The following is a 26,841-nucleotide window of genomic DNA, read 5'->3' on the forward strand; positions in this document are numbered from 1 at the left end:
AAAACTATTTTGTTAGGGTAAATAGTCCCAGCATTTCTGTGTGTCGGGAAGCATAATATTCTGTGTTCATATGGTCTACAGCAAAAAAAAAAAAGCCTTGCAATCCCTTTTGTAGCATCCCTTCCTGTAAGCTGCCCCTTAGGCTTTTCCCAGATAAACTGGCAGTATGTTTTTATTCCCTACAGTGCAGTTCTCCCTTCCTTTCTATCAGGTCCTAGGCATATCCGTCAGCCCAAATGGGAGCTGAGTTTGCAAGCTGACAGGGGATGGAGAGGGCTGGTGGTGCTGATGTCAGAGCCAGGAGACAGTTGTGATTGGATCTAATTAGACTTTGCAGCAGCAAATAGACAAGCTCCCTGCATGATTGGCTTCAAAGTGGCTGGTGCCAAACAACTAGCAGAGGTGCAAAAAGTAGAAGCCGTGCATTTACAGCCCTGATAAAGGAAGGCAGCCTGAGTGAGAGCTACCAGGCTCTTGAGCAGCTTCAGTCTATACCTTTCCACAGTTCTCACAACAAGCAGTTAAGCATGTCAGCTCAGAAGATCAGAGACACTTAACCCAGCTGATGCCAAGTGACAGAGAATAATTAGAATTAAACACCATGCAGTACTAAAAAGTGAACCTTATCCACAGATCTATCAAGCAGCAAGAACCAGAGGTGAAAATATACAAGAAAGAAAAGACCTCTACATTCTTGTTTACTGAACTACAGTTATGACATCAGTTCTGGGGAACAACAGAGCTTCTGGAGGTCCAAGTACTCAACTAAAATGCAAGTCCAAAAGGAGGAGGAGAAGGAGATCAAAGAGAAAAGGTAAGGTTTGCTTTTCCTCTACCTTTCTTTTCTTTCATTCTCTCTCTTCCTTGTTCTCTCTCACATACTCTCTCCGGGCTGCTGCTGCTTATGTTGTCTATTTATTTTGGATATATGCACTTTTTTGTAGCCTCCAGGATGCTGTCTACACAGAACACTGGGTACAGGGTTTGCAAAATACCCCACAATTTCATGTAGGCTGTAACAAAGAGAGCCTTGCAATTGCTGGAAGTAAGGGGATGCCTGAAAAAGGATAGGGATTGTTATTTTGTTGAAGGAAAAGGGAAGTGTTTTGTTTCCGTCTTTCTTTGTGCTGGATTGAATCAGTTTAATTATCCAGTTTCTGCCGCACAACTCAACAATCCACGGCTAGTGTGCTTCCTTTGACCCTGTCAGAGGTAATGTTATCACATGATTCCTAATGAAATAATACATCGAGCAGTCCTAGGAATTAAAAAAGGAAATAAAAGGAAGCAAGACTTTTGCCAGGTTTTTTTTTTTTCCCCAAATACAAATCACCTTCAGATTCAGAGTTGCTCATACCACTGACACTGGCTTTGCAATAACATGGGACCAGTTCTTATTTATCTGAGTATTTCTCCTATGACAATTATGAACTGCCTAATAAGTCTCACTTGCACATGGCTTATGAAGCAGAAATTTAGTATGTAAAAAAGGATAGAGGATACACCATCTTGTTGGTAATGAAACAAGCTGGAAATCAGTGTGGGGAGAAAAGCAGTTTTCTGACAGGTTGCTACTTACAGACTGTTATTTTTGCCCTGTTATTAATATTTGCCTAAGCTTGCTGCAGTAAAGTTAGTAAATGCATTAATTCTGATCCACTTCTCTAACCAAACCTCCATTATAGAAATGCTAGATTAGTAATTACTCTAATCCAAAAAAAAGTGAAGCTACTGAATGTCATTGCAGACTGTGAGTATGCCTTAGATAAAAGCTTTTCCCAAGACAATCTTGCTTTCTCACAGAGAGGGAATAAGACTTCCTGCCACATTCCTGGTGCTATGCCTGAACAGTTAAAGTTAGGGTTATTGTAAGATATTGTAAGTACTTGAAAGTAAAATAAAATTGATTTAATAAGCAGAATGTCAGAAATGCCCAGCTGCAATTTGTTAAGGCTATAAAGATGCTAATACAAAAGGGTTTACCAGAGCTGTGAATTCCACCTAGTCTGTAATTGTCATTGCTTCGGAGGCCTAAGATAAGTTTCTGTCAGCTAGCTCGTCAGCTCAAGCTGTTCTTTTAAAGCCTTTGAGTAGGTTATTTCTTCTTCAGATTCTGGAAATTAACCAGACAGTTTGGAAGCCCTAAATGTCAATTATTCATGTGTCTTTTAATTATTGCCTCACACAAAATCCATTGGGCGTGCATCCTGATAACTTTCTAGAAAGGCTTCAAAACAGGCTTTCTGTGGCGACTTGCAATAACTAGCCGAATGCTAAAAGGGGGACTCTGCAAAATTGGATTGTCACTATTATATATTTCCCAGAAACTCCATCTTTTTGTTCAAAAGTTTAGTAACAAACAGTGCCCTAAAAGTAAGTAAAACAATCAAACGTGTATGTGAACGGATACTTGAAATAGAAAAGCAGCAGCCTGCGTATAACTTTGACTTATTTCAACAAATCTTTAATATTTTCTAATAGCTCATACCAAAGTGTCTTCTACAGTTGTGCTTTATGCTGTGTCACAAAAGAAATATTATCTAAAGTACTAAGCAAGGGAAAAGTCCACCCCACAATTAATGTGGATTAAATCTGTTAGTTTGTAAGGCTCTCTGTTTTTACCTAAACCTAGCTCTACTGACTTTGTAATAAGTTATATGTGCTTTAGCAAACCTAGTTATAAGGACGTTAAAATTTGGCCACAGACTGTTATCCTAAACTTGGGTACAGAAATGAATCAATAATTCATTTAACTATAGAAGAAAGATTCAAAGGCTAATTACACTTGTTAGTTTTGTTTCTAAAACAACAAAAAAGTGAAGTTCTTTAATAAGGTGCCGTTTCCTATAAACTGTGTTTTGCTGAAATAATATGGAAGTTAGGCATCTTCTTCAGACAGCAAAGTTGCTAAACGGTAACTATTTGCAGAATGCACAACTGGAATTTGGTAGAATTCCTGAAAGGAATTGATACATTTGTCCAATAGTAGATAGACAACTTTCAGGAGCTAATTTCTGATTCCTTGAAATATGGACATTTGTAACCAGTTTCTGAATTTTTTAACTGGTTAGCATGTGAATTGTGTTATCATTCTAATTTCCCTGCCCATAGGCTCATAGTGCACACTCACAAAAATTCATATGTTCATGAATATATGATGACAACTTAAGAAAAACCCAGTATTAAACCTGTTGGATCTGTTTTTTAGAGCACACCAGTTTCCATACTGATTGTATGTATTTTTTTTTTTACTAAGACCAGTTAATTGCTGATACAAAGGTGTTGTTCAGTGCATCAGATATATTGAGCACTCAACAATAAAAAAGGAACGCATCTTTTACATGAATGAATATGGGTCCTACTGTTTTTCAGATACTGCGCACAATGTAATCTATTTTAATCAATTGAGTAAACCATTTTTAAAGGATTATACCAAAGGTTTATGCATTTAACTATTTTCCAGTGTGTGTTTTACTATCTACAGCAGGTACACTTTTGTCAGGTGTTATTGAAGAAAATAAACAGGGGGTCGGGTGGCTGTGTGCATGTGTGTGTGTGCGCATGTATATGTGTGTTATATATATATATATATAATGTGTGTGTGTGTGTACACAAGTGCACACAGATACACTCACCTCAGTGTTCAATTTTAATTTAGTAGAAATCAGTGTGAGAAAATGAAATATATCTAAAGACACACAAGTGATATTACAAACAGATCATTTATAGAAATAAATTCATTATATCAGCTATATATTACATATTTGATGTGTTTATGTATCAGGTTAGAAAGTTGTACTACTTTATAAAACACTTAGGCATGCTTTGGAGTAGAAGCAAGTATTGCTCTCTATTTGATGCCATTCTTTATCTCTTTCTGATTTTACTTTCCAGGTTTTTGTTTATTTTCTTACACTGCTCGATGTGAATTTTAATACAATGCCTCTGTGTATCAGTGTATAATCCTTTGCTGTGTTTTTCATTGATTCTGGCACTATGCTTTAGGAGTTACGTTACCTCAGAGGCAGTTACATCTGAGGGAAACAAATTGCATTCTACAAAAGTTAAATTTCTGCATTTATTTAGGATAAATATAGGGAAAGGGACATACTCTCACAGGGACAGGCACTATTTCTGTATATGTAAATCAGGCAGTGTAATCGCCATGTACTGTATGGTTTCAATGTTCAAAGATATAGTTCAGTTATTATTATTCCCTGTATTATGTTTATAGTGAATGAGTCTCAGGGCTTAGTTAAGACCCTAGTATTAATGGTATAAACAAATGTCCATGCAGTGTGTATCACATTACAAGCATATTTACATAGAAATTTAATTTAGTTTTACACTACTTGCAGAAAGTGTATTGGAAGGCTAAAATATTCTGATATTCATAGCTATTTTGTAAGCAATTATGGCTAGGAATAGTTGCACTATTATTCAGAAAATAACAATTTTAACTCTTAATGGTAAGTAAATATCATAATTTCTCAAAGGGCAGATGTAAAATAAAGACAGATATTTGCCAGAATATCAGCATGCTAATTTTCTGTAAATTACTTAATGGCAGGTCTGTAGCAGTATTAATTTTGTTCTTTTAATCTTTGTCTATGGTGTGATCTGACTTTAGAGAAATATGCTTAATAATTTGAATAAATCCATGTTAACATTTATCCATGTTAACATTTAGTGGCTTGTGTCCCTTTGCAAAACAACAAAAAACACCTTGCAAATTCATATGTGTACGAGTTTGAAACATAATAGGTTATAAACAGATTACTGGTAAAATTCACTTCAGAGCCTTGAACAAATTCTGTGTAGAAATAGGAAGGGAAGGGCAAGAACTTTAAAAAGAAAGTTTGTTTTCAGATGAAAATGCTAAAAAAGGGACTAAAATAAAACAGAGTTGTAACATGTTAATCATGCTGTAAAAGGCCAAACTTTCATAAGCCTTCCTCATCTTGGTGGAAATCAACATTTGGAATCTTAACGTGAAGTTGGTGGGTTGGAATGTACCACTGCTTCATTATTTTCCAAAAGACGACAACAATTAAATTTACTCATTGTTTGAGTGTGATTTCTTCAAAGCCATTAGTTAAACTTAATCGTAGGAAAATGGAATGAATCAGATATAAACGCAAAGTGAAATACTGGAATAGAGAGAGCGAGAGAGAGCTGAGCTCGCTATTGATATTGAGGGGCAAGAAATAAAAGTTGGCAAAATAAACACAGTAAGTGCAGCGGATGGTGAGAGAGACAGGATTATGATGCAATGAAATTCCAGAAAAAAATAATGAAATAACAAGATTGTGCTGAGGATGGAAAGAGGAAGTCAGCTTCAGTCTTCATCACCCAGCAATGCCAAAGTAATAAATAAGCGTGTTTCGTCTTGGTTCAGGGACACAACTCCTTCTCTACAACAGGATTGTGTTGTGTTTCAAGATGCGCTCTGCTTATCTCATACCCTGACAGCTCAAGAGGAAGGGCCTGGATTTGATGATAAAATTAAATTGATTAAGCCTTTATCCATCTAATTTTCAACCTTTTTTCTTTTAACTATTACCTCCAATTTCTAGTGATCCGTGTAATGACAGCAATTGGAGATTGCATCAAGGGCATTAGCTACGATGGCTGAACTTAAATTTAGAATAAAAATATGGGATTCATGCATTGATATCTAAATAGCGGAGGATTTGGTTACAGCATAATTGCCTCTTCCTAGTAACTGCATGTAAGTGAGGGGTCAATAAAATTGAGCATTTTACCTTACCAGAGAGAGCAAAATATTTTGGATTAACCTTCACATGTTTACATAAAGGAGAAAAAAGTACTAGCATATAAATCAATAATATATTCACACTGTACCTGTGCACTCCTTGTAAATAGCTATCTTCATTTTTTCAAACAATTAGAAATTAATTCAGGTTTTTTTGCTTCCTATTATGGCCGTTCAAAATCTCTTAAAGACACCCACAAAGCATCACAATGCAGAAAATGAGTGTATGTCACTTAACATCTGTCATTTCTCTTTGTGAGTTGAGCAGGTAAATTTTCCCACACGGTTCTACACACCCAGGCTCACAAACTCCAGATTATTAAGCGAGATTAATGCAGTTTTTAAAACATTTACGACAGCCCTTTCTGAAGTTCTACTGATACAAATGGGAAACACTGCACTAAAAATTAAAGGTCAGTTGAAATTGCCTAATGAAATATCAAAGCCACTAAAGGTCTGTACAAACAGTTTTATTAGCTTTACTTCCATTTATGTCTGTATGTGATAGTAAAAGAAAAAGTGAAACGTTAGAATATCTAATATCCACTAATTGAACTACTTGGAAACCCTCCTGGCCAATATGCTATAGGTTTTGTGAGTAGTAATGAACCTAAATTGATTCCTACATTTAGAGCCAACTATCTCGACAACCTTCTAGGCAGTTTACAGTTTTTCCTTTGTAAACTATTAGTTATCGAGACAATAAAGCTGATATGCATCAGCAGATACATCAGTCTAAAAGGGTCCATGATAGACTTGACATTTTTTTTATGTATCACAGCCTGATTTCCCTGTAAATTACATAAGCTCCAATAGTAAATAAAGTGCTTACATTTCTTCCCTATCTAATCTTCTTTCCCTGTTGGCTGCATTGTTCAAAATTCAGACAACCTAGCAGAGTTTGCAAAAGCATGTTGTAATTGTGAATGTAACAAAAGACCACTTTGTTAACTCATGGAAGCAGCTTATGACTCCTAATAGTGACTAAGCCTTGGTAATTCATAAAGTAACCAAATGTGGTACCTTTAGTGTACAAGTGATCTGGTGGCTCATTGTTAAGTTTTCTTAATATCTCTTCTTTAAAAGGTGTATTTTTTCCTTTTTAACATGCAACGAGATAAAGCATTTACTATTTATTTGAAAGGTTTCAGAGTAGCAGCCGTGTTAGCCTGTATTCGCAAAAAGAAGAGGAGTACTTGTGGCATCTCTAAGGTGTCACAAGTACTCCTTTTCTTTTTATTTATTTGAAGTATGTAGATGTATTTCTGGGCTCTGAATTAACCATAGCCACTCAAAGCTAAGAACTGGACATCATTGTGAACAGCTTAATGAAAACTTGTCCTGACTGTGCGGCAGTGGTGAGAAAGGCAAACAGAATGTTAGGGGAAAAAACGAACAGGATGGAAAATAACAATGAAAATATTACAGCGCCATTATATATATGAATGGAATGCCCTCAGCTGGAACGCTGTGTTCAGTTCTGGTCATCTGGTCTTAAAAAGATATCACAGAAGTAGAGGGATCTAGAGATGTGTAACACAAAGAATTAGTGATGTGGAAAGTCTTTCATCTGAAGAGAGGAAACATAAGAGGGGCGATGGCAAAGGTATACAATTAATGAATGGTCGTAGGGAAGGTAAATCAGGTAGTCCTCTTTGCCTATCCTTATAATACAACACTGAAACTGAAAGACAACACATTTAAAATTGATAAAAGGAAATATATATTTTATATAACACATAATGAACCTGTGGAACTCATTGCCTCCAGATATTTTTTACTTCAAGATCTTAATAAGATTTTTTAAATCCTGTATATATGGATACTGGGCTTGATCCTGCAAAATTGATATCAGTGAAAAGTTTGCTATTGACTTAAGTGAATGCAGAATCAGGCCAGAATTGATGAATTAATAGGATTTGGTTTTTAAATAGGAGCTATAAATCCTTGTTCTTCAAAGCATAATCCAGCCACTTACTAGAGCTGGATGGATTAGGAGGAAACTTGCCCTACAGGAAAGCTATTCCACAACTGCTCACTGTAGTGTTTCTTTCACCTTATTCTGGTGTCCTGGCCATTGTCAGCAATACAGTACTCCAGATTTTGCTGTTGTGGAAGATTTAAAATGTCACCAGTAAAATAGCTAGAAAAAACATATGGTTAAAATGGTTAAAATGACATGTGTGGGCAGATAATTATTTCTTTTTAAGCAAAAGAAAACCAGTGATATGAAATGACGGCCAGATATTATTATTTCTTTGTATTATCATAGTATCCAGATACAGTAAATCTTTTATAATCTGTATATTTACATCAGTGGATTAGTCCTGCAACCCTTAAATAGTCTTATTTATGCAAGTGGTCCCATTGAACTTGAGGATTGGGTCCCAAAGTAGTTTTAAATGCATTTGATTTTAGATATATGCCACCTGCTAATATTGTTAGGAAGTACTGATGGTAAAGGAGGTTGCTGGTTCTTTTTCTTTTCTTTTTCTTTTCTGGGGTTCAACAGTGGTTTACAACTAGATTTCAGTCTGAAATCTACAGAACAAAGTGACGTTACCATCTTTATATAATCTTTGCTCTCTGTAAGAGAAACTTTGTTCAAAATTATTAGTGGAGTCGCCACTCTCTCGCTGTTAATGAAACACCAGCATGAAGAGTCAAAGGTGTATGAGAAAAAAAAATTGAACATGACAGACTTTGTATCTTCATCCTTGTAGAAAGAGATTTACACCAAATTAATTTAACATAATTGCCTGGTTCTTACCTCTTCTTAGAAGCTGAAAAATGGCTGTTTATTCTTTAAATGGTGATGGAGGGGGGAAGGGGGAAAGGCAGTTAGAAACCATGGGAAATATGAACCGGAAATAAATATCAAACAATGGCTATGACACCCGCACTAATGACATATCACCCTCATACCAGGCCTTAAGCTGCCACCTCTACTTGCACTGGAATCTCATAGTAAGGTCCTGCTCAGCATGAGCCACGGCAGTAGAATTGTGCCTACCGTATATATATAAAAAATGGTCTCCAGCTGCTCTAGACGTCTAGACATGCTAAATTGATGGGTATCATAAAACCCAGGTTGTATTAGGAAATAGCTCTTAAACACAGTGGAATCCACACAGTTCTTACTTAAATGTGGGTTATTATTGGGTTTTATAATATTATGTTTAAGGATTTTATATATACCTTAAGAAATAGACAAAAGATATAAATGCAAATACAAATATAAATATAGTGTGTACATATACACACAGACAGGCATATATATAATAGTCCCAAATATATTGTAGTTAAAACAAATATGTGAAACCATCCAAAGAAAATAGCAAATAGAAAACAAATGGAGAAATAAATAAATGGAAGAAACTCCTAATCACAGTTTCCAAATTATATCTACAGTATATGAAATGAGTACATTTGCTACAAGTTTTTTAAACTTGGTTACTAGACAGGATAGCTAATTTAAACAGGTTTTCGTCTAATGAACTCAAATATTGCAGACCCAGAAGTTAAATGAAAACATTTAACGTGTTAAAAATGAGAGGATTTGGTTTAAACCGCTTCATGTGCTGATCTTGTTTCAGCTGCATCTATGGCAAAACTCATACTTCGGAGGGAACAGGGGCAGACCCTAAGCTTGTGTTTTGTATTACATTCATCCTATCATCATCATCATGTTTCTATCATCCCTATCATACCTGCCACAAAATACATATAGATTCCTGAGTAGTTTATAAGTAAAATAAACTTTCTTTTAGCTGATATCCAGGTTGTATCTTCCTTTCCCCCTTGCCAATCGCTTCTATTCGGATGTTGAAATTTATACAAATGGTAATTTAGGGATGGGATGGGGGGGGATCACAGCTATCTGTATTGTCTCTATCCATTGTTAAGCAGCAGAAACAGTAATTAAATTGCAGCTCAGCTCTTGCTCTTTTTATCTTTAAAAGTTTTAAAAGAACAGTGTGAGCAGAGAATTTTCCCCAATGTCATGGACAGAAGATTTCCTCGAGCTGCTAACTGCTATGCAGTATATTAATTGGTCTGTGGTGCAGCATTTATTTATGCTAAAGCATCTGATATATTTGTCTGTAAAATCTGTTATTTTAAAAATCGCGATATTTGGCTCATCATCACCACAGATCACTTTAAAATGACCAATTTTACGGGCATCTGCCATACTCCACAAAGATTTATTTTATTGAGTGCAGTATTCACAAAAAATACCTTACATGCATTCAGCTGAAAGCCATAAACTTAGTCACTTGATGATAAAAAAGCAAAAAAATCCTCGTACTACAAATTCTCCAATATTCCAACACATGCTGAAAAGGGGGATACCTAGTATTTAAGTATAAACACTACTTCAATTCTCCTAGCACAAACCAAGAGCAAGACTCCATACATGAACTTGTGTCCTAGCAATAGTGTATAGTAAAAGCATACCTTTCCTCTGCATTCAGTTGCTAGGAGAATGGAGAATTTGTAGATCTAAGCGTGTCTGGGACAAATTGTAAACAGTGAGGATGAAATGCAGTCAGACACCAACTTGTCATGAGTATCCCGCTCCCAATGGATTACAATTTGTTCTCAAAACCAGATGCGTTTGTTAAGGTCTTATCCTACTTTGATTAGTGAGAATTGAAATAGAAATTAGGAGTCTTTGCTTTTATAAGTGTGGTTTGCAATTGTAATAGGACTAATAACGGCTTTTACAGAACACACATTTACAGATGCATTCTAGAAAGTGCACACTTTGTTAGCCAGATGTTATGTTCTGAATAAATGGCATCAGACTCCAAAAAATAATTCTAGTCAGTGATGTGCTAGAGGGCTCGTGTGAGGACTCCGGGAGTGCCTTGTTAAAATTGCACCCTCAAATTGGAAAGAGGGTTGGTGTGTTTTCCCTGCCCAACACAGAGATTATCCTCTTTCTTCAGGTAATTCGAACTCTTTCAAACCAGAAAGGATTCTTACTGCTAGGATTAATAAAAATGCATCATCATCATTGTCATAATACTTGGCACCTGTGCTTTGAATATTCAAAGCACTTATGCAGAAATTGTCATATTACGTCTCAGAATTAGAGAGGCAGACTACCTAAAATTCACAAGTGAGGAAACTGAGCCAGAGTGGTTCATGGACCTCAGGGTCAGGATCAGGTTTAGAATTCAGAAGTTTTTAATACCCAGTTCTGTGCAGTAAACCCTTATTCACATTTAAGGAGCAAATTTTTGCCTTTGGAATTAATCAAATTGCACCAAATTTTCTCCGTGGAACGTTTTTCTAGGAGAGGACAGCCCCTGGTATCCCTGGCCATTTCAAATTATGGAAGTTAAAAATGTGCCATACTGCAGTATCAATATTCACAGTACAGGAACAGAGTGTAAACAAGGTCAGCAAATGAACCTATTCTATTTCTTTTTGAAACAGTGTTGTCTTTGTCTTTGGTAGTGCTTACACAAGTGTTTGTTTTAAAATGGGAAAACAATGGGTAGGGCCAGATCCTCAGCTGGTGTTATATTAGTATAACTCTTTTAATTTTGATGGAGCTAAATTTGTCCCACAGTCACTAGTGCTGTACATGTGGTAGAAGGCTTACGGGAAGCTGAGTGAGAAAATATTGTTGGGAACCACTTCTTCAAACATTAGCGGCCTATCACAAGCTTTATGTAAGACTAGTATATTTGTGTAACATATGTGTTCCCTTTTCCGATGTTAAAGGGGAATTTGTATACAAGGCTGATTGAAATGGTTAGAGATTTTTCTAAAACACATTGAAATGAAATGATTAATTTAAAAGGTGTAATGACTTCCAAGTTTACCTAATTTTGTGCAATATTTATCAGAAATCTTCACAGTCCCTACATTTGTTCTTTGCCAGCAACTCACTCTGTCTACGTGTGCCCATTTCCTAAAAGACCACTAGGTTGCTGTACTGTTAAGAGCAGTTTCCATTATAAACTGTGTATACTTCTTAGTCATAAGAAGTCATGAGATCAAGAACAAATTTTAAACAGAACTTGAAAATAATAAGCATGCTGATTTTGTAGGTTACAGGATTCAAAAATTACTAGTATCTGCTGTTATTTTTCATTCTGAAAACTAAAAAAAAAAGTCTTTTTTTAAAAGAACAGAGAAGTTGTGGTTCCTTCATTGATAATGTGTATTAGTGACTTTATTTAGGAACAAAAAAACCACAAATATAAAAGTCACCAACAAATTCCTTTCCTTCATTTATTTAGACAAATTCGCAATAATTTGTAGTACACTGACTTGAGCTGCATGTGAATTGGCAAAATAGAAACTGCCTCAGACTTTCACAGTAATGACTGAAAAAAAAATGTTGAAGGATAACTGTAAAGGATCCAAAAAAAACATTACTGTCACAATATATAGTTTATTAAGCAAAGCCTATGTAACCCTCCAGATACATGAATTACATGCTTTTTTTAACTTTCTCTTCAACCAGCCTCCACCAAAACATCTTTCTCTGTCATCCCCACCTGTTGTTTTTGTCTTACATGGGTTTACAATTCAGTGTAGACATGTATGTGGGATCAGGGCTTGTGGACTCAATATTTCCAAGGCTGTCCTCAGGAATCCACACTGCATTCTAAGCCTGGGTTTACAATTGCTGGATCCAGGTCTCAGAGCCACGTCAAAGTGTCCAAACTGCACTATGCAGACCTTCTGACTTGGGTCTGCAGCTTGAGCTGTGTCCATACTGCAAAATGACAGGGCTAGCCCCCTGTCTCCCCAAAGAGTCTGAGGAACTGGGTGCTTGCTGACCTGAGTCAGATTGAATTGTGTATGTGGGTGGAAGGGGGGCTTGGGCTCAAACTTGAATCAGAGCCCAGACTTAGTGTGCCATGTAGACATACCCAAGTCCAGTCATACAAATCCTTACTCATGGAGAAAATTTATTCAAGCAAATATTGGGAGTACTTATGAGTGACTCTTAGATTGTACAATGTCTTCAGGGCAGGGATCCTGTTATCCTTTTTTTCGAGTGCCATGCTGTTCCAAGGCATTATGGTCCCGATTCAGAAAAACACCTTAGCATTTTCTCAAAAATCCCATCCTTATTTAGCAAAGTACTTAAGTACATCCCCAAACCCCTTTGAAGTCAATGGGACCTAGCGCAAGTTTAAAGTTAAGCATGTACTTAAAAGCATTGCTGACTCAGGGCCTGTATAGGTAACAAATCATAGTAATTGTCCTTTTGGTAAATAATTCATATTTTAAAATATCCTTAATATATTTATTTAATAGTGTATGTTTTAAAAGGCTCCTTCACACAAATTTTCCCATTCATGCACTTATACTATGTGAAGGATTCATTTCCCCCTGAAAACCTACACTTTACAATAACAAAAGAGAGTAACCCGCAAAGTATGTTTCTGCACTACTAAGGTTGAAACAGTCCCCAATAAAAGCAAATATATTGCAAGTCAAGGGGCTGACATTCCTTTCTCCCGCCTCTGTGGTTTGGTACTGCATGAGGCTGTTATATAGCCTCATATTTGTGTATATGCAGCAATAGTGAGACACAAGAGGGTGAAGGATGGTTCATCCAGTTTGACTTTAAGCCATCTCACTGGTGGTGGTGTGCATCATTACATTAATATTGCCTGTGCTGGTTTGGTATGGTTTTACATAAATATACACCCAGCCACCTGTGCAGTCAGACACAGACCTACATGCAAACAGTATGCTTTTACTCTAGTATACTGCAGTGCAGTGTGATTCAGATTACGCTGATTCACTGCATGAGGTTAAAAAAGAGGCTTTTCAATAATCTTCAGTGTATATTTTGTGTGTTCATACACATACAGGTGGACAGACCTAGTACACCATATACTGTTATGCATGCAGTCAAGCATGCACACAGTTGTCCAATCTGTACACAAAAACATTGAATGCGTCCGATGAAGTGAGGTGTAGCTCACGAAAGCTTATGCTCAAATAAATTGGTTAGTCTCTAAGGTGCCACAAGTACTCCTTTTCTTTTAACAATATTATGGCGCCCTGACTGAATATAGGAAGTGGGCTTCAATCAATTCTGAGACAGCTTCTCTGCGCTGAATATTACATAAATTTCTCCACAACAGCTTGTTTCAGAAACTTTCCCTAATAATGTAGATTAAATTAAATTGTTTCTGCTGCTTTAATGCATATTCATCAGATAAAAGCCCAGACAGTTATTATGATAGTTTCTCTAGCAGGTGGAGTATGTTTTAGGATTTGATGGACACAGGATTTGATGGAGTAATCTCAGTGACATTTTGTGGATTATTTTTATGATGGGGGTTAGCATAAAAAGTGAGAACGTAAGCAGATTTTGAGGTGATTTCATTATGTTTTTACATTTGTTTCCTTTTATCGTTTTAAACCGAGAATAAGTTCATGCTTTGAACAAATGCAAATCTTTTAAGGCAAGTAATGAACCACACAAATAAATGCTGCATAAGAAATATATGCATAAAATGACATTAATCATATGCAATAATGTTTCTAAAGTAATTGATTTTATTGCATTTATTTTCTTAAATAGTAGGAAGAAGAAAATGTTATTGTATACTTTTGCAAAAGTTACATGTTGTGTTATGTATATGTGCTTGTGCAGTACGCATATTACAATACATGTTTTGGTTCATAAGAAGTCACTAATACAATTGATAACACACACCTCGTGGTCTATGGGAAAATGCAAATAGAAATCAAAGTACAACTTCACGTTTTTAAAAAATTGAACAGAAAAGAAAAGAAAAAAAAAGATTGAGCCAAAGAGAGCCGAAGTCTGATCCTGTTCCCATTGAAATCATTGGGAGTTTTGCCATTGGAACAGGATCAGGCTCTATTCCTATTAGGACTCCTGTCCCATAGGTCATGCTCACATGGGTAATCACATTGTTTTCAATGCAAATTGACTTCAGTGGCAATACTTATATAATTAGTGTCAAATAAACTGGCATTATAAATAATAGGTCACTACCAAATTAGAGTTTCCAAAAGAAAATGGAAGTTAGAATTGCACACGCAAGAAAAGCCCTTTATTCCGTCTCTGAAGTGTATGGTTAGAATTTAACATTCCAAGGGGTTTAAAAATACATTTGATAACACACAAGACTAACACGGCTGTTACTCTGACACAAGAAGTTATCACACTAGACTCCACATCTGTTAATTGCTTTATTGCTAAATATCAGTAGCAGCATGGTATTTGACTTAATAGAAATAGACATGTTAAAATGCTATTAATTTCTTTACAGTGTTTTGTTACCAATGAAACTTCAGAGCTATGAATGCATGTTTATAATTAATTTCTACTTAAACTCTTATACAGAGACATGGTAGTAATATGCATATTAATATACACACCAGCACGTGCCCCAGCAATGTTTATGTTAACCTACATGCATATTCATTTACAGGGGCTGAACTCAGAGTTTAGAGATTCGCTTCACTAGGAGCTGGATCAAGCACATACTATTTAACTTACGTGGGGCCAAATTCCAAGCTCAGACTTTGGCTCATCAGGTTTTAATTATTTACCGTTAAGCGCATGTGATGATCTTCCCCCTCTGGTGTTACTACTCTCACACTCTTCCATTGTATAAGCTCACCTCCAGCTGCCTTGCTGTGTCTCCTATTTTGTTTATAAAATCTTGCATTTTATTTCCTTATGTAGCTATTGATTAATTAACAAACCTTCAGTTCAGAATTTTCCTCTAATTCTCAAGCCATTTATAACCTTAGCCTACAAGCCAAGATTGAAAGTCAGCCTTGTAGTTAATCTTGTTGTATTTTTCATGAATATTGTTTGTGCTTTATTATGCTGGTTATATTCTCTTACAATGAAATTCACCCTGATGTGGAGTCCTCCGCATCATGAGGCCCTGATCCTGCAATTAACTCAGTGTAGACAGGCAGCGTAGACAGCTCCATGCAGGTACAGGAGACAACATGTGCAGAGTCAATTGCAGTGTCACTGATCTCAAGTGTACAAAACCATGAGTGAGGCCTCAAAAAATGATGGAATTGGCTTAAAAAAGTGAGATTGTAAATAAGTAACAGATTTGGGGTTGTTTTTATGCCTTCGGGCTTTTGAGGCTTTAGGGCATACTCACGGTTTCAAGATTTTCTCTGAAAACACAAGGGCTAGAAAAAGGAAAGCTGTGATTCTCACCTAATCACGTGCTTCCAGTAGATGGAGCTTTAAGGAAATCACCAAAAATTTAGTGAGACTCCCAACACTATCAGGAAAGTTGGCAACACTGAGTTTGGAGCCTAAATTGTCTCCCAGTGCTATGAGATGGTGGGAAAACACAGGACAGATGTAGGGCAGCAGGGGAAGAGGGTCTCTGCACCACTGCACTCTGGAAGAGCGTGCTCCACCATGACCAGGTATACCAGGATGCATGGAGGGGAGTACAGCAACCACTATTCCATCCCACAGACGGCAATTGTAACTTTAGAAGGACTGTCCTGCAGCTAGATGCCCCGGGCCTGCCAATAGTGGGGGGGGGGGGGCTGCCGATGGGTAAGGGGGGAGTGAGGGCAGCCAGCTTCAGCAGTGTTATTAGCATGCTCAGTCCCTGTGAACATGCTCAGTACAAGCCAAGCAGCAAATTGTGGGGGGCACATGACCCTGCATGCCCCCCCCACAGTACATCCCCTTATTCACCGCTACAGAAGTCTCCTCCATTACACTTGTTGTATACCTTCTTTGAAACAATCGCAATCTAAAGGCTGGGCGTTTCAAACAGCCGGTTGCCACTGTGTGTTTTCAGTTAAAAACAGTGGGACTGGAAACTCTTCCTTGTGATCTTTTCCAGCTCACCGCACAAAGGGAAGCATGCAAGGTAAATTCTGGCAAGATGCTTTACATTCCTGTACAAATGGAATAATGATCGAAAAAATATTTATTTGCCTGTCCCTTATTCTGAACTAGTCACTGTTCCTAATCTGCACCTAGTAGCACAGAAAAGATGTATTCCGCCGAAAGGGACCAACCATCATCAAGCATCCCATAATTTATGTAGCAATTATTGTTTACTCACCACTGAAGCAAATACCCTCATGGCCTTGCCAGTCCAAGGTACCGAGTCCTTCACTTCACCTGGGTCAAATGGGTAACAGATTTCAGAGTAATCCGATGAAGTGAGCTGTAGCTCACGAAAGCTCATGCTCAAATAAATTGGTTAGTCTCTAAGGTGCCACAAGTACTCCTTTTCTTTATGGGTAACAGACTTTTTCATACATGATTCTTAAGTACAAATAGAAAAGCTATTGATAGCAGTTGTGATACTGCCAGCCAGCAATCCACTGAATTATTGAGAAATGATACCTGTTTTGTTATTCATACAGTCGGAGCCTATAAAAAGCTCTTGCAATATTTTGTGCTACTGTTTGCAGTAGTGTTCACAGAGGCAGCCTGGTTCCCAGGCTTCAGCTGAGCTCTGCACAGCAAGGACAAGGAAAGCAGGCCCTCCATGTGCCAGGACGGCACACTGCTCTGATGAACTCTGGAGAGCATTGTGCATTTTAAAGAGGCAGGTCAGGGGGCACCTCACTGAAGGGTTACTGAGTCTTTCTACATGAAGAATGGGGTAGATGAGTGCATTGTCACCCAAAGAAGATGGTACCTGAGAAGTTTCAGGAATACTGGTTGTGGGAAAAAGGGGACCAACAAGCCATCCCCCAAAGACACTGAATGTCTAGAGGTGGGTGAGATATGTGGCTGTGTCCTGAAGATGAGTTTATGACACTCTGAGTGGAACACCCTCCTCCTCAAATGAATGATGAAGAGAATCAGGAAATTCCCTCCCTCTCCCCCCACAATCCATGTTCATCGTGTACATACACATGTCCTCTTCACTTTGAGCAAAAATGACAAAAATGGCAGTATAGCCTCACAACAACATGTCTGTGTTCTTAATTCCAGCCAACAGAGACAGTTCTCAATGCCTGTATTTCCTATGCACAGGTGAAAGCTCTGTTTTAACATTATACTTGCAAAAAACACGGATAATTATTGTGAATTGAGACAGAGGCATTTTAAAATCAATTAAAACAATTCCAACACCCTAGCTGAATTCTTTCCCTTCCAGTTTAGAGATACCTGTGTATTTACATAATACAAAGGTTCATAACTACCCTCTTAGAATATTATCCCAAACACTGGCCTGGTCATCCCCTCCCTCCCATAACATGCAAAGGCCTGCTCTCCATGCACTACTGTGTAGAAGTTGGCTAAAGCAGCCAGGTTCCCTCTATAAAGGTTGTGGGTGCAAGAAGGGAGAGAAAAGGCTACACAGTTGTCCATGAAAAGAAAACAGATATTGTGGTAGATTCTACATCTCTCAATTTCCACCGAGAACAGCGCAAAAGCCAATAGCTGGAAACCAGTTACAGCTCCATGAATTTCTGCACAGATGATTAGAGCAGCCTGGCAGTTGCTCCAACTTGTGCCAGCTGGCAGTGGCCCCTAAAAAGTGGGACCATGGGGAGGGAGGTGTAATAGCTAGCCCCCTGTACTAAGGGGCAGTGGTTTTCAACCCTTGGGGGTCTGCAGACTGTGCCTAAGGGGGTCTGCGAAAGGTTGTCATTACCATAGAATGTTGGTTTTCAACCTGTGTTTTGCAGACCCCTGGGGTTCCACAGGCTATGTCTAAGACTTCCATTTGAAATTTTTTAGGGATTCACAAATGAAAAAAAGGTTGAAAAGGATTGTAGGGTTATCACCAGCTGGAGAGTCATGCAGTCAATGCACCTTTTCCACCACCTAGTGGTGTAAAGGGAACAGAATATAGTATCAGTTCTGGTTCATTGTCCTTTTAGATTATAAACCCCTTCAGCCTGGAACATGTCTTCTTCAGTTTTCACCTAGTGCTTTGCTGATGCTCAGTAAATAACTGTAGTAGGCTAACGAAAACACATCAGCTGAAAGGAGCCAGGTGTGTCAGGAAAGGAACTTATGTAGCTAAGGAAGATTGCAGGGTACCCACACTCTGAAACTGTTGAAGTTTGGGCTTAAAGTTATATTTCCCTCCTTACAAGGGTTATCTCTAATGTTAGGACCTAATTTATCTTCCAACCGCACAATCCTATGGCCTTCCCACTGTTGTTGTTATTACCATTGGTTGTTTCCCACATAAATGCTGAACCAGGAAAATGATGGGTGGTAACTGCTATTTATGTTAAAGAAATGAATCAAACTGCATGCAGGCCATGAACATAGCAAAAACCATCTCAGGAGGGAGGGAAGGAGGAGATAGTATGTTGTTGTTTTCCTGTATTTCTTTTTTGCTGATATGATGCAGGGGTTCTTTACAAAGTCGGCATTCCCCAATAAGTATCACCCACTGGAATCTGAGATACCAGTTTCCCTCATGAGGGTAACTGTAGTATCTCAAATAGTACTGCGTGGTAGCTGTAGGAAAATGTGAAATTTTAATTGAAACCACGGACATTGTACATAAATAATTTGATCACTGTTTATAAGTGAGGTAGCACAGTAGAACCTCAGTTATGCATGCTACATACCAAATTTAATGAATTAGCAAATAAACATTATTAAAAATCCAACAAGGATACAGCGTCAGAAGTTTATTTTATTTATTTTAAAAAGTGTAGATCTAGTTCTTTATACGGTTGACCGCTCCATGTGGTGGAAGGCTGGATGCGTATGCCATGTTTTGCCATAAATTGGCTGCAAGCATATGTTTATGTGTCTGTATAGCTCCCGTGCTTTCAGATGACACCATCCTCCATTAATTATTTGTAGTGTTCATGGTATTCTTGTAAAAGTAGAGCCTGACCGTGCAACCTCATCTCAGCAAATTTGCGGATGATACTAAACTGGGAGGAGTGGTAGATACGCTGGAGGGGAGGGATAGGATACAGAAAGACCTAGACAAATTGGAGGATTGGGCCAAAAGAAATCTGATGAGGTTCAATAAGGATAAGTGCAGGGTCCTGCACTTAGGACGGAAGAACCCAATGCACAGCTACAGACTAGGGACCGAATGGCTAGGCAGCAGTTCTGCGGAAAAGGACCTAGGGGTGACAGTGGACGAGAAGCTGGATATGAGTCAGCAGTGTGCCCTTGTTGCCAAGAAGGCCAATGGCATTTTGGGATGTATAAGTAGGGGCATAGCGAGCAGATCGAGGGACGTGATCGTTCCCCTCTATTCGACATTGGTGAGGCCTCATCTGGAGTACTGTGTCCAGTTTTGGGCCCCACACTTCAAGAAGGATGTGGATAAATTGGAGAGAGTCCAGCGAAGGGCAACAAAAATGATTAGGGGACTGGAACACATGAGTTATGAGGAGAGGCTGAGGGAGCTGGGATTGTTTAGCCTGCAGAAGAGAAGAATGAGGGGGGATTTGATAGCTGCTTTCAACTACCTGAAAGGGGGTTCCAAAGAGGATGGCTCTAGACTGTTCTCAATGGTAGCAGATGACAGAACGAGGAGTAATGGTCTCAAGTTGCAGTGGGGGAGGTTTAGATTGGATATTAGGAAAAACTTTTTCACTAAGAGGGTGGTGAAACACTGGAATGCGTTACCTAGGGAGGTAGTAGAATCTCCTTCCTTAGAGGTTTTTAAGGTCAGGCTTGACAAAGCCCTGGCTGGGATGATTTAACTGGGAATTGGTCCTGCTTTGAGCAGGGGGTTGGACTAGATGACCTTCTGGGGTCCCTTCCAACCCTGATATTCTATGATTCTAACCTTTAATCCCAGTAGTAGGTTTTACACATGTAGCCAGGCCCATTGAGTGGGATAACTGGATGAGCAAGCATTGCAGCAGCTGGCCCCTTCCCATAACGTATTTTGTGAAAGTAACTGAGTCTTAGAAATATGAGATCTCTACTATTAAGCCTGGGGTGAGACCTCCACACTCTTGGTTGGAATGATCTGTTTTGAGAAGCAGTGAAATGAGACCCAGATTATAAACTCTTTGGGGAAAGGACCATTTTATGGCAATGTGTGTATACAAGACCTAAAACAATGGGGGGTTTTGGTGCTACCTCAATATAATTAATTACTACTGCTAATGAAATATTTATATTGTGCCACATAAGAGATAGACAATTACCCAGCTAATGAAACCTTCAATGATTATTTTTATTTAAAATAATAATAAAGTCCCATACTCTCTGTGCATACTCTGCAATTAAATGTGATCAGCCCAATAACTACTGAAGAAGAAAAATAGGGAATTGCAGAAAGTTGTACTTGATACCTGTACATTAGTAATGCAAAAATAAACAGAACATTTAGAACGAGGAAATCAAATCTGCTCTTTGTTTTAATTTTTTGTTGTATTTGATAGAAATAGCTAGGATTGGGAAATGATTACTAAGAAGCATTATTTGTATACTGTATATTTCAAATCACAAAGAAGTGTTTCATTTAGAATGAAATCATTAACAAAAGTCCATCAATATATGAATGAATAGGAATGAAATGTTTCTGGTGCTGCAAAAAAATATAGTGAGTCATTAGCATTGGTGCAACTAGCTTCTTTTTCTAATTCACAGTCACATATCCCGATTAACTGTAAAATATTCCCAGATTTAGGACACACTGTCCTCCACAGAACGCTTAGCTGGGAAAGGTTATTAACACTGAATGGGGACTGTTCTCTCAGGAGAGCTGCAGCTAAAATGACCAGGGAAAGAAATAGCACAACTTCTCAAATTAGCATAATTAGTAATTATCTCTTAATAGCCCCACTTGGCTTTGGAGACTTGGCACTTGAAATTCCGCTTAAAGTTCAGTGAGGAAAAACAAATTTCACGCTGAAATGTCTCAATAACACAGCTGAGCTGCTGAGGTAATCGTCTGGTTTAGGTAAAGGAGAGAAGATGAACATATGGATAGCTAAGATCTTTCCTGTAAGTACTGTGGTTGTGTTTACATATGTAAAGCACTCAAGACTTGATTGTAGAGTTGCATCCTTCTCTTTTGGGGAGGGAGTAGGGGTGAGTTAACTTTTCCATATTTGTCTTTTAAGAGGGAAAAAAGGATTAGGGTAATAACAAAGTAAAATGAAGTAGCCTCATCCCTTTGGCATTTTGCAGAGTTAACTGGAAAAGATAATAAGCTAAGACAAACAAACGAAGTGGTGGAAGGAAACAGCAGACTTTATTGTAGCCAGTGCCAGAACTAACCCCTTCCCAAATGGCAGTGTTCTTGAACATTTTACTCAGGACAAAATCAAATGAATAAATGCAAGGAGCAATAGTAACCCTAACATTTTTTCTTTTTGTGGCAAGGAAAGAGATGTCTCTCTTAAGATGCTTTTAGCTGAAAGAAAACAAACGCTGAAGAAAAATAGTTACAATTTTTATGTAACTAAAAGCTAGTCCTCTTTATCCCCAGGGAAGGAGTAATTTATCAGCCGATCCTGATCTGAGCAATCCTTTGTTATTATTAATATGTGTTTTATTTACACGCTGCACAGCTGGTTTGAAGCCCCTAACGAGAACAACATGTAAGCAATCGATAGGGTGCCAGAAACTAGTTCTGAATAGGAAAATAAGTTTCCTCATTCTAGCCTCTTTGACAGCTGGACGATCCATGTTAGGAGCCACCCATGCTGATAATGGACCTCTCTGGTTGCTTTTTAAAAAAAAAGTGTCAGATTTTGCTGAGTTTAAATTGCCTGGATCTGAACAAGTATGGAAGGTGAATTGCACTCTCATTTCTGAGCAACTCAGCCTCCTCCAGGTGAGGCTGGATATGCCTTTGAGAACAAGCCAGAACTCCGCAATGCCTGTAGAACAAAAGGCTCCTCCATTGCTCAGAAAAAAACTCTCCCTTACCGCCAAATCGACAGAAAACTAGAAAATATGAAGATAAACTAGTCAGAAAAGGCTGACAGCTGTTATAAAACTGATAGGCTGACACTCTTGTGACCAGAGGAGGAAAAAAGGCTTGGCTTGGAAACTCTAATGAAGCCTGGCCAAGGTCCATTAGCTCCTCTTCACTTGTAGCTTCTCAGCCTCACACCCTATGGATTGCTCTTATTATACAGGGTGCTAAGTGAGAAATGTGATTAAGCAATCTGCTAGTCTGTGTTTCAGAGGACCAGTTTCTGAAAGTGTTTCAAATTCTTTATCAGCCAATAAAATTCATTTCAAAATTCAGAAAGTGTATGAAAGGCAAGGAAAAAAAAAAGAAATGGAACTGGATCAAAAGAGATGAAATGACATTTTAAAAGTATGGAAATGAGGAGCGTGTTGAGTCTGAATTAACAGCATAAAGCAATAAAAAAATGCAGAAATCTGGCAAAGTCAGATGGAAATATTTTCAGTCTGAAGAAAAGCAGGAGAATATAGACAATGTCATAAGGAGACAAGCACATTCCCTTCCTCCCCCACTCACATCCATTCTCCAAATGAGCACTCGACAAATAAATTAAGCTTACGCACTAACTATGGAGAGATCACAGACAAAAAATCTGATGGATATCTGAGATTTTGCAGAAATATCTTCTGATATACTACATGTGGGTGGCAGCTGCTAAGAAGAAAATCCTACAAAAGGAAAATGCCCACTTCTTGACAAGCCTCTTTGTTGAATGATTGATATGTTTCTGCTTTCTGTCTTCTTTATAGTATCAGGAACTGGAGGTGTTGTTTCAGGACCAGAGCTATTAAGAATTTTTTAAAAATCTGTTAACTCCAGATTTTGGTGCCCTGTTTTCAAAATAGGCCTATTTCATGGTGCCCACAACTTCACTTGAAGAACTCTCCATACTCAAAGTGGGTAATGGTCTGCATATCTTAATTGTATGTAAATTCTCATTGGAAGGCTGATCTTGTGGTCAGGGCAGTGGGACTGGAAGCCATGAAATCTAGGTTTAATTCTTGACTCTGCTTCACACTTCTTGTTTGATCTTGAGTGAGTCACTTAATCTCTCTCTGCCTTTGTTCCCTGTCTGCAACAAGGAGATGATTAGGGCCCTACCAAATTCACGGTCCATTTTGGTCACTTTCGCAGTCATAGGATTTTTTTAAATCATAAATTTCGTGATTTCAGCTATTTAAATCTGAAATTTCATGGTATTGTGATTGTAGGGGTCCCGACCCAAAAAAGGAGTTGTGAGGAGGGGGCGGAGGTCGCGGTACTGCTACCCTGACTTCTGTGCTGCTGTTGGCGGTGCTGCCTTCAGAGCTGGGCAGCTGGAGAGCGGCGGCTGCTGGCCGGGGGCCCAGCTCTGAAGGCAGAGCCACCGTCAGCAGCAGCGCAGAAGTAAGGATGGCCTGGTGTGGTATTGCCACCCTTACTTCTGCGCTGCTGCCTGCAGAGCTGGGCCATCAGCAGCCACCACTCTCCAGCCACCCAGCTCTGAAGGCAGCAGCATAGAAGTAAGGGCGGCATGGTATGGTATTGCCACCCTCACTTCTGCGCTGCTGCTGGCGGAGCGCTGCCTTCAGAGCTGGGTGCCCAGCCGACAGCCACCGCTCTCCTGTTACCCAGCTCTGAAGGCAGTGTAGAAATCAGGGTGGCAATACTTCAACCCCCCATAAAATAACCTTTAACCCCCCTGAAATTCCCTTTCGGGTCAGGATCCCCAATTTGAGAAACACTGGTCTCCCCTTTGAAATCTATATAATATAAGGTAAACGCACACAAAAGACCAAATTTCACATGGGGGGAGACCAGATTTCATGGTCTGTGACACGTTTTTCAGGGCTGTGAATTTGGTAGGGCTCTAGAGATGATATTTCCTTTCTCCCACCCCTTGTCAGCTACCTGTCAAGGCCTTGTCTATGCTACAGAGTTTTGTCAATACAAGCTACACTGAAGATCAAAAACTGGTATAATTACATTGCTTGTGCATGTTCAGACAATGCTCCTTAGAATCATAGAATATCAGGGTTGGAAGGGACCTCAGGAGGTCATCTAGTCCAAACCCCTGCTCAAAGCAGGACCAATCCCCAATTTTTGCCCCAGATCCCTAAATGGCCCCCTCAAGGATTGAACTCACAACCCTGGGTTTAGCAGGCCAATGCTCAAACCATTGAGCTATCCCTCCCCCCTTCTGTTGGCAGAGCGCATCAACAGTTGGTGCTCTAGCACTGACAGAGAGCAATGTACTGTGGGTACCTATCCCACTGTGCTACTCGCCACTTTCTGCAGTTGTGAGTTGTGGGACGGCGGAATGGATCACAGTGCATCATAGGTGTGGGCTCAGTGTTCCATGATGCTGTTCTTTCCGTCTCATCATTCCACGGGCTTCCGACTGCATTTTGCGGCAGTTTTCAATGGTCCCTGTTTACTGCGCACCTTACATCTCCGTCTGAAAGGACGGATACTGCACTGCTCTCCACTGTTTTCGTCACTGTTATGAACACATCGTGGATGGTCATGCAGTAGATCATGAGAACCAAATCTGAACATGAATCGGAGCTGCCTGCCCTGCAGTGTGCCATGGAAAGAAACAACACCAGATTACTTTTGGCATTCATAGAGTAGCTGCACATGGTGGACCATCGCTTTTGGACTTGGGAAACAAGCACTGTTTCGCATCATTATGCGGGTCTGGGATGATGAGCTGTGGCTGCAGAACTTTCAGATATGGAAAGTCACCTTCCTGGAACTGTGTGCGGAGCTTGCCCCAGCACTGTGGCACAAAGACACCAAAAGGAGAGCTGCCGTCTCAGTGGAGAAGCACGTGGTGATTGAAGTAGGGAAGCTGGTGACTCCAGAATGCTACTGGTTGATCATGAATCAGTTTGGAGTCAGGAACTCCACCATTGGGGCTGCGTTAATGCAAGTATGCAGGGCCAGTAAGCGCATCCTACTACGAAGGACTGTGAATGTTGGCAATGTGTGTGAAATAGTGGATGGTTTTGCAGAAATGGGATTCCCTAACTACGGAGGGAGGATGCTCCAATTTTGGCTCCAGACCATCTTGCTATGGAGTACCTCAATAGAAAGGGGTACTTCTCTATGATATTGCAGGTCCTTCTGGATCACTGTGGCCGTTTCACTGACATCAATGCAGGGTGGTCCGGGAAGGTGCATGACATCTGTACAGGAAGCTTCAAGCAGGGACTTTCTTTCTAGACAAGAAGATTCCAGTGGGGGATGTTGAAGTGCCCATAATGATCCTGGGAGTAGCGTACTCCTTACTCCCATGGCTCATGAAGCCTTACAGAGGGAACCTGGACAGCAGCAAGGAGTGCTTCAACAGTAGGCTGAACAGGTGCACAATGACCACTGAATGTGCCTTTGGCAGATTAAAAGCACGCTGGCACTCCCTTTATGGCAAGTTAGACCTAAATCAGGAAAATATTTCCAGGGTCATAGCAGCCTGCTGTGCGCTCCATAATATTTGTGAAGCTAAAGGTGAAAAGTTTCCCCCAGGGTGGAACGTGGAGGTGGATCACCTGGTGGCTGATTTTGAGCAGCCAGATAGCATGGCAGTTAGCCCCCCACCACTACCACTGTGCCCCTCTCTTTGAATCAGGGAGGCTTTGAGGTATCATTTTGACAATGAGCTCCAGTAATGTGTCTTTCTATACAGCACTCTGTCATGCCTTGTTAACTTGCCGCCTTGCATAACATTTTCATGATCCCTGACTATGATTTGTACTCTGCAAATGATCAAATTGCCACCGTATATTAATTCTGACAGCAACCACCGTGTGTAGGAGATAAATAAAGATTGTTTATCTTTCGGAGAGTATGTTTTTATTAACACACACACACACACACACACAAAAGGCTTGGTAGGAAGGGAGATAATGAAGGGCAGTGTAGGCTCTCATAGCTGTAAGTTCTACTATCAGTTTAGAAGCTATACAAAGGGGTGGAGTGAATAGGGGACCGAGACGGGTCGGGAAGCTGCAAGGAATGTGTGGGGTGGAGTTTGGAAAGGGCATGGAAAGCAGTTCTGTATCGGCTGCAGAGTAGGCCAAGCATGCATGAATTCAGCCTGCAGTATGATAAGGGACTTCAACATCTCAGTTTGCTCCTCCATCACTTTTATCATCTGCTCTTGGCCCATTAAAATTTGCTCCTGGCTCT

The 26,841-nt window shown here is 39.3% G+C and overlaps 1 protein-coding gene across 2 annotated transcripts in view; it reads left to right on the forward strand.

The window, feature by feature from the left end:
• The first annotated feature begins 323 nt into the window (after positions 1 to 323).
• The window catches only part of ADARB2 (adenosine deaminase RNA specific B2 (inactive)), a 427,450-nt gene continuing 400,932 nt past the window's right edge, over positions 324 to 26,841 (forward strand). Inside the window, exon 1 of one of the 2 annotated variants that reach the window (XM_048837675.2) lies at positions 324 to 814. In XM_048837675.2, coding sequence (XP_048693632.1) covers positions 715 to 814 — 100 coding nt within the window. In that variant the 5' untranslated portion in view covers positions 324 to 714. The remainder of the gene's footprint in view (positions 815 to 26,841) is intronic. The other variant, XM_048837673.2, reaches the window with a different exon arrangement.

This window comes from Caretta caretta, chromosome 2, assembly GCF_965140235.1.
Source record: "Caretta caretta isolate rCarCar2 chromosome 2, rCarCar1.hap1, whole genome shotgun sequence".
Classification (NCBI taxonomy): Eukaryota; Metazoa; Chordata; order Testudines; family Cheloniidae; genus Caretta; species Caretta caretta.